Source organism: Pongo abelii, chromosome 5 (assembly GCF_028885655.2).
Source record: "Pongo abelii isolate AG06213 chromosome 5, NHGRI_mPonAbe1-v2.0_pri, whole genome shotgun sequence".
Lineage (NCBI taxonomy): Eukaryota > Metazoa > Chordata > Mammalia > Primates > Hominidae > Pongo > Pongo abelii.
The window spans coordinates 35279803-35293095 of record NC_071990.2 but is presented as its reverse complement, the minus strand read 5'-3'; the positions used below and the strand labels follow the sequence as shown (position 1 = coordinate 35293095).

General features: G+C 44.2%; 1 protein-coding gene across 13 annotated transcripts in view; it reads right to left on the bottom strand.

Moving 5' to 3' along the window:
- ANKS1A (ankyrin repeat and sterile alpha motif domain containing 1A) overlaps nt 1-13293 on the bottom strand; it is a 200967-nt gene that overhangs the window by 60870 nt on the left and 126804 nt on the right. For all 13 annotated transcript variants that reach the window (XM_024248716.3, XM_054558727.2, XM_054558730.2 and 10 more), the window contains one exon: nt 11019-11605. In XM_024248716.3, coding sequence (XP_024104484.2) covers nt 11019-11605 — 587 coding nt within the window. The remainder of the gene's footprint in view (nt 1-11018; nt 11606-13293) is intronic.

Genomic DNA, 13293 nt, shown 5'->3' with positions numbered 1-13293 from the left:
ACATTACCGATCTGTTAACCAAAAAGAGACTAAAAGACTGACCACCCTCATGTTGATAAGGTGTTTACGTGTTGTGGGTAGGAAAGTAAATTTAACACGCACAAACTCTTTCACACAGCTGTTCAGCTTCTAGAAACATCTTACAATGACTCTGTACAAGGATTTGCATTGCAGCAATGCTTTAATCAGTAAAAGCTTGGTAACATGTAGAATGTCCATCTACAAGAAACAAAAATAAACGATACTATATGCACACCACGGAATATTGTGAACAATAAAAAAGAAAACTTCATGTACTTAATTAGAATGATTTTCAAAAAATTACTATTACATGAAAAAAGCAAGGTTCAGAGCAGTACACATGAAACAGCACCATTTTGTCTTTTAAAAAGAAAAATGCTTAACATATCAGAAATGCTTCTATATGCAGAGAATATTTCTGGAAGGATATTCAAAACACCAGGGAGAAGAACCGAAAATCTGGGAGACTTATTTTTCACTATATAGTCTTTGGTACCCTTAAAATTTCACCTAGATTCAGGTATTATAATTTAAAAAATACAAAATCCCTAGGGGATAAACATTCCATTTCTAGGGTTAGCTTTGCCTAGATTTCTACATACAGTTAGATATGGAGGTTAAGATATATATTCCCTCCAAGGACACAGAAACAGCCTACGACCTTGAGGCTGGGAGATCTCCACCCCTGAAGTACAGTGTGAAGATGGGATGCCAGTCCTCTGCCACTGCACCCAAGTTCCATGGTGCTCTTCACTGTCCTTTGGCCCAGTACAGAGAGCCCAAGCTGCAAAACCAGGACTGTATGCCCACTGCATAACGGATATAAGCCTCTTCCATGCTTTTGGGGGAAGTTCTGTTGAAAATAACTAGATCCAAAGTGGAAAGGAAAGGAACCAGAACATTTACACAAACCACAACATTTCAGCTGAGTTTACAATGGCTTCCTGCCTGTTTAAATCAGGACAGCCAAGAACAGACTGCCAGATAAATTGTCATTTGTAGGCCCCTAGTGAGCTTAGGCAGTTTTCCACCTGTCCAGGCAAATAAACAGGCTGCCTTGAGTTATGGACAGGTGGGCCCTATGGCGGCAGAGACTGGGTCATTAGAGCTTGTGAGCAAGAGTAGGATGCCTAGGAAAGATCCGCTCAGCATCTTGGCCCTGCCCAGCAGCTACAGGCCACAGACATTCTTCTTACCCACTAGCTACTCACCTGATAGCATCAAAAGGGAACATCTATGGAGAAGAAAGCAGGACAAAGGAACCCTAGGCAGGGAGGGTAGTCATCCATGATCTGATCTCGTCTCACAGAGTTGAGATCAGAGAGCACATCTTTGAGGATGCTGGCATAACACTGGGGTCAGGAAAAGAGCCTGTGTTGTTTCCGAGGGTCACATGTTTCAAAGGAAGTGCAAATGAGGTCCAGATTAATTGTTTTCTCAGAGTCTTATATAATAAAAAGCCTATCCCCCACCGTCTGGCTACCACTCTGACCACATAGCACATCTCTAAACAAATTAAACTTCTCTGGGATATATACACACACATGCGTGCATGCATACACACAGACCACCTTCACATCTGGTCTCTAAGAAGCTCCCTCTACCCTGACGTCCCCTAAGTCCACCCAGGGTCAGAGAATGCCTGAGGCCACCAGCATCTCCCTCTCTTACTGGTTGTAATTACCTATGGGCCTGGCTCCTGAGAGGATGTATTTAAGATTCATCAGGGCAAATTATTTGTGTTGAGTGCTCTTTTAGGACATCAGCACCATTTCTGTGTTACAAGTGGTGGTGGCATACCCTGAACTCACCTTCCCTGCCTCCATGAACACCCAGTCAGTTGGCCTCCCTCACTGGATCTCCCATTTCCGAGATTTCTGGCCATCTTCTGGTCATCTTCTGGTCTTAGTAATTTTGAATTCTCTTCCCTTTGCTTCATGATCCTGGTTTTCAGATTTTATTTCTGCCTTGAGTATGCAATGAGCTCATGGAAAGGCATTTCCTAAGACAATGACCTATAACCCAGCCCCTCTGCCAGAACTCACCCAACATCCTTGCCTAGGATGACAACAAGAACAATGATCAAGTTTGAGAAATTATGATTTCATTCTAGTTCAATAGCTTTTTAAAAATGTGGATATGTGCATGTTTAAAAGCATGCACCCAACAGCTTAAAATAAAGAAATCAAGGGAAAAAACCAAGATGAGAAAGGCAACAGGTAGCAATCATGACTAAAGAAAAAGGAAGTTAAAAGTAAAAGTCAAGTTATAAGGTATATTTGTAAGACAATATTAAGTGTAGGGTAGAATTTTAAATTTCTCTTACAGGAGAAATTAATTAAGAGAAAGTAGCCCAATAACCACTCATGCTTCTCCCTCCCTACCCGAAGCACACAAGGCTTGCTCCTTCACATCCTCCTCAAAGGGGCCTTCCTTGGCTGACTCACCTAACGGCAACCCTTCTCCCACCACACCCTCTAATCCTGTTCTTAGCTGTATTGTTCTCATAACCACTCCTATCATCAACTACAGACTATGATTTTTACCTATTCTTTCTTTTTAAATTCTCATTCCCTTTTAGCTTTCTAGAATGCCAGCTCCATGAGGGCAAGAGGATTTGTCTGTTTTATTCATTGCTGTATCCCCAGCACTTAGAGCCTACCTGGAACAGAGCAGGTGCTCAACAAATTAGCTGAATGAGTAACTGTAATACAAATATACTTCAATTTTATACTATTACTGATTATGTAAAATACCTCTACTTGTTCTTAGACACAATTGCTTAGAATAATATAAGATGAACTATTATTCCCAAAGTCATACAAAATCATGCACTCTGTATCCTACTGATACTTTTCTAGAAAAACATGATACAAAACCAGAACCAAAGTATAAAAAGAATATCCCAGAAAATGTTTCCTTCTGTGATTCTCAGCATTTGTATGGACTGGAATAAAGGTCAAATTCCTCTCATCTGTATTCACCTACATTCATTGTTGCCCAAGCTTTCAGTTTGTAAGAAAACAAAAAAGGGAGAAAAGGAAAATTCTCCTTTTGCTGGTGATTTTGCAAATACCCCAGCTCCCTCCCTGGTGCTTGACGGTGCCCTCTTGCTGCAGCTAGAGGGAACCAGGCTGTTTAGTGGGGGACTGGGGCTGGCGGTGGGTGTGGTGGCCTGCGGATACCACGAGTGGCAGAAATGCTGGTGCAGAATACAAATGTGGGTCAACCCTGGAAAAAATGTTAAAAAGAAAAAATAAAACAAAATCCCTCTGGTGCAGAGGGCTGAGAGGCTAGAAGAGAAGCCTATCCTTAACTCCACCTGTAAAAATAAGAATGATAAGGAAAAATGAATGAGAAAAGTAGGGAGGAAGAAAAAAAGACAAAAAACCATAGAAGAAAAGGGGAGAAAGAGCAAAGGGAAAAAGAAAAAGGGAAACAGATGAGTAACAGATGGGGACAGCAGCAGTGGGGAAATGCATTGGTGGGAAGTGAAGTGGCAGCAGCAGGGAGGGCTCATTCCCCCCCTCCCCCAACCCCCGCTTTCCAGCACCTGTCCAGTTAGAGGCATGATGGCAGCAAGGGACCAGCAAGCGGGAGAGAGGGGTGCTGAACACACCAGTTTTCTCATCACCAGTCAATTGCAGAGCCAGGACTAACTCCCGCTCATTCACAACACCGTGGAGTTTCTCCTGTTAGCACCAAGGCCATGGAAATGCATATAAACATACATAAATATACACACACACCCTGCATATATATATATACACACACACGCATATATATATGTGTGTGTGTGTGTCTATATATATACACGTATATAATGTAGGCTAACAAAAATCACTTTGATAGAAAGGCCAAAACTGTTTATTTAGGGCTGCCTGTAAAATAAATGAGATTATTTTAAAAATATGAACAAATTACCTCAATATTACCAGAACACCTAAAGCCAATGGAAATGCAAAGGGTGTTTCATCTAGGATAACAGTTGTGACTACTCTGTATACTTGCAAACAACTTAAATAGACACTCCAGGCCCTAATCTTTCCCCAGAGGTAGGAGTGTCACATTCTTGTTCAGGGCGGGAGGGCTTTGCTCAGCACAAAAGACTACACAGCATGCTTGTTTACGTAAAGAGGAACAATGCACATTGCAGAATATGGCGTGGGAAATTGAGTCATCATCAGTGGAAATGCAAATCTCCTTATTTTACGTTCTTCTTTTTGCACACCTAACCCCCAAGGGTTAAAAGCAGCCAAAGCCTCTACGGAGTTGAACCAATCAGCTTGTCTCTTGATGACATCATGCCTCTAATGGGACAGAGCTGGAAAGGGCGAGGTGGCGAGGCCACTTCTGGACTTGGCCTGAAAGGGTGCCCTCCCAGTTGCTGCCACTTCACTTCTCAGGAAAAGGATTCAAGAGCCAAGGGTCTCCTCAGCTACCATTTCAGACAAAGCCAGGACATTCCCAAAATCCTGTGCCAGAAATTATTCTCAGCTTATACAAAATGCATACGAAGCATGTCCCTGCTCTTCACCCATCTCCCACTTATTTAATATTTATGAAAGCTGATTACAAAACACAAATTTATTATTTAAGCCTTTAGGCAAGTTTTAAATGACTCCAATGTTTATGCTAAGTAGACAAACAGACTTCTGTGGTTTTTTCTTTCATAAACTTCAATCCCATTCAAAGGCAGGTGAGAGGCTGATCTGGTCATCACAAACTTTTTATCCATTCAAACCACAATATGACCAGAAAGCCATTTTTGTTCTTCCTACAAGGTATTTATCTCAGATGCTAATTGGTGCTGTGTGTGTGCTGTGGGTACATCACACTGTGCAAGAGACAGAGGATGAAGACACACAAAAAGGAGACTCTGCCGCAGGAGCACACAGCTGAGATGCTGAGGACACTGCCAGCTTGATGAAGGGAGAACAGGTTTCTTTCCTATAGTAGGAAGTGGGAAAGGCTTAAAGTTTTGGATTTTTAATTTTGTTAAATTTATGTATTTTTATTTGGAAATGTCTATATCAGTGCAGAAAAACAAAGTTTTAGAGACATTGGATGCCATTACTTTATATATCATTAGTTTATTATAAAGAAATAAAGTTTAAAATAAAATTTAGAAATTTAGTTTATTATAAAGAAAGATGGAAATTATATGATGAAATATTTCAGGACTTCAGCAGAAGGAACAGCTTCACGTGATGCCATTTCAATAGTGATTTATTTCTGTCTGCATTCTTTCCAAGAACGTCACCATCTCTAAATAAGAAATAATCCTGTCACCTAGAACTACTTTGGTGCCTCTATATTCTGGGAGAAGAAATTTGTCTCCAACTTCCACGCTAATTGGTCGAATCTCTCTACCCTTTCCTTTAGAGCCTGATCCAACGGCTACCACTGCTGCTTGTGATACTTTTCCTTGAGGTTTTCCTGCCTCCTTTGGTTACCATTTCAGCTGCACTCCTTTCAACCAATATTCAGTCAAAGAGTGAAAGAAACTTTCTAAATGCTGGTCCCGCCATGATTCCACTGCCACAGCTCTGGTGCTTCCAGTTAAATGATGAATTTCTCCTGCTTCCCAGCACCCTCAATATCTAAGCCTTGTAGTTCATTTGCAAATGAAGATTAATTTACAATTTACATGCTAGAGCCATGTTTACTGCTCCAGCATACAGCCATCTATGCTTGCTCAGAGTTGATAGAAACAGTGCCAAAAACTGCTGTACCACTCAGGGTCCCTGCAGGAAAAGATGGCACAAATTGTGCACCTGAAGGAACTTAATAATGGGATTATTTACACAGTTTGGGTAAGGTGCAGGCAAGGGAGCTAGTCACAGTGAGGAGCCTTAGGTCAGAAGGGTCAAAGGGAAGGACTGTTTACTAGAACCCAGAGAGAACAGCTATTGGGAGAAGGTCCCTCCCATGAGTGGTGGCTTTCAGTAGAGGGACACAGCCAATCCAACAACCCCTTGGCCTATTAATGCACGACACATAAGCAGATAGAAAAGCGTAGGAACTGGACCTGAAGGGCAGGTGGAAAATGCCCTGTGCAGCATCTAATGGTTGGAGAAGTTTCAACAACAACAAACTAACCAACCTTATGATATAGCCATACAAGAGAATACTCAGGCTTCTTAGAATGACGATCTGAATCCAGGTCTTATTGATGCTGCCATGGTAAGATATCCATAATGTGCAGTAATTAGGTAAGAAAAGCAAATTATAATCAGTAAATACACTAAGACCCCAAATTTGGATACGTATTGAATGTTAACAGAGGTTAAGTACGCATGGAGGGATGTGGGTGAATTTCCCACTCCTTATCTATATATTTTTAAAATTTTATTTATGTACACCTTCTCAGTTTGCCCTCTATTATGTCCCAAGCATCATTAAGACAACAAAGAGTGCTTTGACTTGACTGGAGAACACAGAAAATAACTACTGAAGCTTGGATTCAGATCTCCTCTTAGGCTGAGCTCTTTTAAAGGCAAACTCTATGACTTCTTTGTCACCAAAAATACAATAGAAAATAGGGAGAATGCTAGTGTCATTAACAGATATGATCACAGAGGTTTACCTTAACCAGGCCATCTTTCAGAAGTCATGTTGCTCAGGGTAGTTCAACAGGGCTGCATTAACCCACAATAAGGAGCAGTCTGTATTTGGAGAAAATGACTCCGAAATCTATTAGCCATACATGTTCCCCAACTGGAGAACATTATCTCAACCAACCAGCCATTTGCTGGCCATTATGTGGAAGAATATATTTGAAAAATAAATTGTAGAGAAGGCTGTAGATTTCTCTCCAACCTCTCTTCTCCTCTCAGGGAGTTCAACAGAAAGCTCATTAATTTCTCAAATGGGAACAGTGGGGAAGGTGCCTGCCCAACTTTCTCAGGCTGGGTGGGCTCTCCTATCCCTGCAGTGAGGCAGAGCTGTGCAGGAGGTCACCAGTTGAAGGATTTGAACTATTGTGGTTCCCCACGACTCTGCTATCACCAAACAACAAAGAAACTCCTGCAAAGAGCTCTGCCTTTTTTTTTTTTTTTTTTTTTTTTTTTTGAGACAGAGTCTTACTCTGTCGCTCAGGCTGAAGTGCAGTGGTGTGATCTCCGCTCACTGCAACCTCCGCCTCCTGGGTTCAAGCAATTCTCTTGCCTCAGCCTGCTGAGTGGGTGGGACTACTGACACATTCTACCATACCCGGCTAGTTTTTGTATTTTTAGTAGAGAGGGGGTTTCACCATGTTGGCCAGGCTGGTCTCGAACTCCTGACCTCAGGTAATTCGAGGCCTCCCAAAGTGCTGGGATTACAGGCGTAAGCCACCGCACCTGGCCTGAGCTCTGCCTTTCTTAAGGTCTGAAGACACTCCAGGCCTCAGTTCCCATTCTCTGAAGCGCCAAGCAAGATAGTAACATTAATATCTACCATTTAGTCAACACTTTATGCATGCTAGGAACTGTGCTAGGCAGTTAAACACATCTCTAATTGGTAAAACACTCTGAAACACAGATCTAACTGCCTCAGTTTCACAAATAAGAATAATAACAGTGAGCTTACTGAGGTAGTCCATGCACCAAGGTGGAGATGGTGGAGCTGGGGCTCGAAGCTGGATCTGCTGACTCCTGAACCTGAGCCCATCTGTGGTCCTGCACTTCTTTCCAGGAGCAGCCTGCAGGGCTCCCACCCGACAGCCTTCCTTCTCCTTCCCCAGGCCTCACAGTGAAGAGCTGAGCTAGGCCCAAGCACTTCAGAGCCTTCAGAGCAGAGTTCCCCACCTCCCGGGGGTCCAAGGACAGCAAAGAAAAAAATCAGCAAGAACAGGATATGGCAAAGCAGGCTACGGGCACTGGTCAGGGATAGGGTGGGGAGCAGCCATTAACTAATGCCCTATTCCAGGAAAGACTGCCAAGGCCCTGGGTTTAGGGCCAATCACTGGGGGAAACACTTTTGGAGTTTCTCTTGAGAGAGTGATATCCACAGAAACCAAGTACAATATCACTAAGAAACAACATTGAAGGGTTACACATAAAGGGCCCTGTTAACGTTTAGGATGTAAGCAAACCTTGATCTTCTGAATTCTTTCCAATAAGACCTCAATTGCCTTTAAGTTTTTTCAAATTTAAAATGTAGCAGGGCTTTTGCATTTCAGTCATACTAGAGAACTGGCCCACAACACCTAGATCTTGGATAGATCTAGATCCCTGGGCCATTGTAAGCACCTGCAACCTTTATCTGCACAGGTGATATCAGCAAATGAACCTCCTCTCAATGCAAAGAGACACTGGCTTACAAGCCCACACAGCCAACCTCAATTAAGCCCAGCTTTGCCCAGGTGATTTTGTATCTCTTGGCCAGGAGGAAACAGTGGAGCCCATGGACTGCCCAGAAATGCTGTATGTTAACACGACATAAATATCCTGTGAAGAATCGCCCAGCACTGCTGACCTCTCCGGGTGGGAATACGCTCAGAAGGAGCCACAAAGAAGAGGTGATTCATTAGACTGGTAAAGCTGTCTTCCAGCCCATTTAAAGGATTCTGAGATACTGCCTTGATAGTATATCCAGGAGTCATCCCTCAGTATCCACTAGGGATTGGTTCCAGAACACCATTTGGATATCAAAACCTGTGGATGTTCAAGTCCCTGACATGAAATAACATTGCACATAACCTACACACATCTCGTATATTCTAAATCATCTCTAGTTTACTTATAATACCTGATACAATGTAAATGCTATATGTAATTGTTATACTGTATTTTTATTTGCATTATTTTTTATTGTTGTTTTGTTATTTTTTCCCCCAAATATTTCTATCCACAGTTGGCTAAATCCACAGATGCAGAAAACCATGGATATGGAGGGCTGGCTGTACTCATCTCTTGGCCTGATGCTCGAGGCCCTCTCACTACCTGGTGCAAATCTCGCTTTCTACTCTTATTTCTCATTCTGCCCTTACACACACTCAGCACCCTAGAAAAACCAAATGACCTGAACTTTCCCGGCTCCATGCCTCTGCTCATGCTGCTCTCTCCACCCACCTCTCCTCATCCCACCAGCTTCAATCTGGTTTTAACCATAAGACCCGGTCTTTTAATTCCATGTCAAATCCCATTTCTCTAGTGGTCTTTCCTGAATCTCTTCCCACCCTCTCACACCTCCTGTCTCCACTCCCCCACCCACTGATTTTTTTAAAATCTCAGACCTGGGTGAGAGTCACTGATGTTTTTCTCTCTTGACCTCTACGGCCATTTCAGAGCACACTGCATTTACCTTCACCCTCCTCTTAAATTTATCTTGAACTTTTCCTACAGCTGACTGTAAATTAGTAAAACTCTGTTTTAAAAAACAGAGGTAGAGCATACATTCCTACAAATATACACACTCCAGCGTGTAATCTCCTGGCACCCCCCTCCCCCAGAGCTATCTCACTCATAGTGATTTTCCACGAGTGGCCAGGCATCTAGCACAGGCTCACCAAATCTTTGTTTACTAAGCAATGAAAATCTTTTGCACAGGATTCCTCTGTCTCTGCCTAATCAGAATCTTAAGCTTCATCTTATACCTTATCTGGAGGTAGCACTGGAAGCACAGCCCCCAACCCCAACCCCGTTCCTTCATTGGAAATGGATTGGCTTTGGTTTACATTAACTTTCCAGCACCTACCCAAATAGAGCTGGGTAGGGCATTAAGTAAGTGTACAGATTGTTCAAATGGACATGTCAGCTGTAGTGTTCCCCTCCTCTTGGAGAGCTAAATGCAGTTCTTGAAATTACTCCTCAGAGACAGACCCAGTCCACTTCAAAGGCAGCTTCCACTCAGTAAGAAGCTTGCAAGGGTGGTACTTTAACATTCCCATGGTGTTTACCTATCTTTGAGAAACACATTCTTCTGCTCAGCGAGACATGCCATAGGTCACAGAGAAATACTTTGGTACATATTTCCAACTAATAATGGCTATGAAAGAAAACTGGGCCTCTGACTCCCAATGTTTTCTACTCCCTAATCTTCATTTCCTGAACCACTTAGCCCTCTTCTGCCTGACCAATCTGGGAATGTGGGATGGGCAGGACCCTTCTGCTGGAAGAAGTATTTGGCCTTCCAGGATAGCACAGTAAGAATAACCATGGAGAAGCAGGGAATAGAAAAGCCTTCCTCTTGTAGCTATAAAAAAGAATGAGCTTGTGTCCTTTGCAGGCAACATGGATACAGCTAGAGGCCATTATCCTGAGTGAATTAACGCAGGAACAGAAAACCAAACAGTGCAGCATGTTCTCCTTAAACATTGGGTACTCATGGACATAAAGATACAACAATAGACACTGGGGACTACTGGAGAGGGGAGGGAGTGGGGGCAAGGGCTGAAAAACTAACTATTGGATACTATGCCTACTACCTGGGCGATGAGATCAATCGTACCCCAACCTCAGCATCATGCAATATACCCATGTAACAAACCTGCACATGTACCCCCTGAATCTACAATAAAAGTTGAAATTATATATAAAAAAAAGAAAAGCCCCCTTTCAGCAGCTTTCCCCCCAGCCCTACCCCTGTCCTCCCCTAAACACCCCTCACACCTCTCAACTAACCCTGGATCTTCTCTTTTCCTCCTGAAGGACTCATAGGAAGTACTCCAGCTTTGTAAGCATCTCCAGGGTGAGCATGATTCTCTCAATGGGGCTGATGGGATCCAAATATTTCCAAACAGCATGTCATTTCTAGAAACTGCCCCTCCCTCAGCCCTGCTCTGCTGGGGCCTCCACCCTCTAATTTAACCATTAATGGACCTGTCCTCTGTGATCCAGACTACCTGAGGCTCGCCTCTTCTTACGATTGTCAGAAACACATTAGTTACGGAGTGAAGGAACCAGAGCAACCCTGCCCAGATCCTGGGCCTGAGAGTTGGCACTCAGGGGAGCTGTGGTGGGCTGCGGCCAGCCTGGCCAGCCCAGCTCCCTGTGACGTCATGTCAGCCTTACCTCATCCCACTCCGAGGCGAAGGAGGGTGACTTCTCTAGCCTTTTCTTCCCAATGCTGCAGTTGGATAAGGACTCGCTCCGACTCCCCATGGTAGCGTCCTCTGTGGGTGAGCAGGTCAGGAGATCAGAGTCAGACTTGGACAAGCTGCGGCTGAGTTTGAGTTCAGCTTTGGGTTTGCTGGTGGGAGGGGCTCGGCTCCTGGCCCCACTCCGGTCTCCTTCCTCAGCACCACCAGGGTGCGGAGATGCTGTGTGAGTCAAAGTTTCAGGGTGCGAGCGGCTGTTGGTGGTGGGCAGGCCTGCGAGGTAGCCCACTCTTTTGCTCTGGTCCAGGGCACTGGGCTGGGAGGCTCCAGGAGCACGCACACCCGTCTCCTCCAGCTGCATGCTGGCCTTGTGGCAGGCGCCCTGCTGGGGGGACCCGTCTGGATGGCTCTGGCCAGCGGTACAGAGCAGCTGGAAAGGGTCCTGCCCCACCTCGCACACCGGGGAGGAGCCGTGGAGGAGGCCTGAGAACTGCTCTGGGACCTGCCCGTCCTGCCCCTCCGCAGAGTCCTGGCTCCGGCTGCTGCTGCTCCGCCTGTGGTCTTGGAGTGGACGGAGAGACAGAGAAATAAAAAATTAAACGTGGCAAAAATCAACAAAGTTCCAATGTAGCAAGCATATGGCAGAGCAGAGGAATTCACAGAGAAACAGAGAGAGAAACTGGATAGGCTGGGGAGGGGGAGAGGAGAGAAGAAGAGAGAGGAAGGAAGACAGTTTTCATATTGTTCTTAATGTTCAATTTGTACCCAAAGTCAGAGCATTTATGAAATTCCAAACACTGGCCTGATTAATGCTATCTGGCAGCCTTCCCTGTTGTTAGATTTCTGTTAACATTAACGACCAGACCTTGCTATATAAGGCGAGAAGAGTGTTAACTATAACCTAGAGAAAGGACACAAGTCAGGACAGAGTGAGTGAACATGGAGCAAAAGCGAGAGCACCAGTGAGCAAGCGCGAGCAGTGAGACCCACTCCTGGAACATCTGATACATTTCCATAAAGGCCAAAGTGTTATTTAAAGGCCACCCACCCTCCCTTCCTCTGGCAAGCAGCAACAGAAAAAAAAAAAAAAAAAAAAAAAAGAGGTCATGATCCACAACCTGCAACTTCTGGAATTCCTTAACAGAAACAAAACGGCAGAGAAATAACTGCTTCCTTCCTCGGAGGGGGCCATTCCGAGTTCCACGCCTCATCCTTCCTCAGGGAGCACAGACTTTTCTTTCTCCTTTTTTTTTTTTTTTTTTTTTTGAGAATGTGCACATCTTGCTTCTTCCAAAATCTCCCAGCTGCTCATATTTGTTTAAGTTTAACCTTAGTTGATCCACTGAAAACAAAATGGTCTAATTTGTCCATGCCAGGAGACATTTGCAGTTCTCTCGAGACTTCCTAACATCCTAGAAATCTGACACTACTAGCTCATGAGGCCAACTACTACTGTACACTCAAATACCTCGTCCTGAAGTAGCATAAATCATTGGCCAAATCAGAATCTAACATCAGCACTACACTGGCACACCCAGGGGCTTTCCTTGCATGAACTCAGTCCCATTAAAGATTTTAACCCACATCATCAGAGTAAATAACACTATGTCCAGCACTAGCTCACATTCCATAATATTCAACTTAATCTTCTCTATACGTGGAATCTATTGCACCTACACCAAACAATTCCCTAGTCTGCTCAAAACTCTCAAGAACTATTCATGAGCTCAGAGAATCTTAGAACCAAAAGGGTCAACTATGTTTACAGATGAGGAGTCTTAGTGGTTACCCCAGGTGGTGCAGGAGAAGACTTTAACCTAGGAGCCTGAAGATCTGGCTCTGGTCCTGGCTGAGCTGTTCTCTAGCTGTGTGGCCTTGGCAGTGATTTCATCTTATTGGGCCTTAGTGTCTAAAGTGACTGGGCTGGGCTGCATGATACTTAAAAATCCCTTTAATGTCATGATAGTGATGAGAATCCAGGTCTTCACCATGTTATGATGGCACACTTCTCCCCCTTAGGGATGTGAGATGCCTGCCCGGGTACCTCTCCTGTTGCTGTCTACACAGCACCCACTCTCCCTCATCAGCACGCCTGAAGGCCCAAAGCCCCTTCTTGAGGTTCAGTTCTGCAACTGGAGAGGGTAGCCAGGTGACGAGGGGTGCAAAATGAGCAGTGCTTTATAAACACAATCTACTAAAACACAGTCTCCAATGCCCACGCATGATGCTACTCTACTGCAACAGTGGTT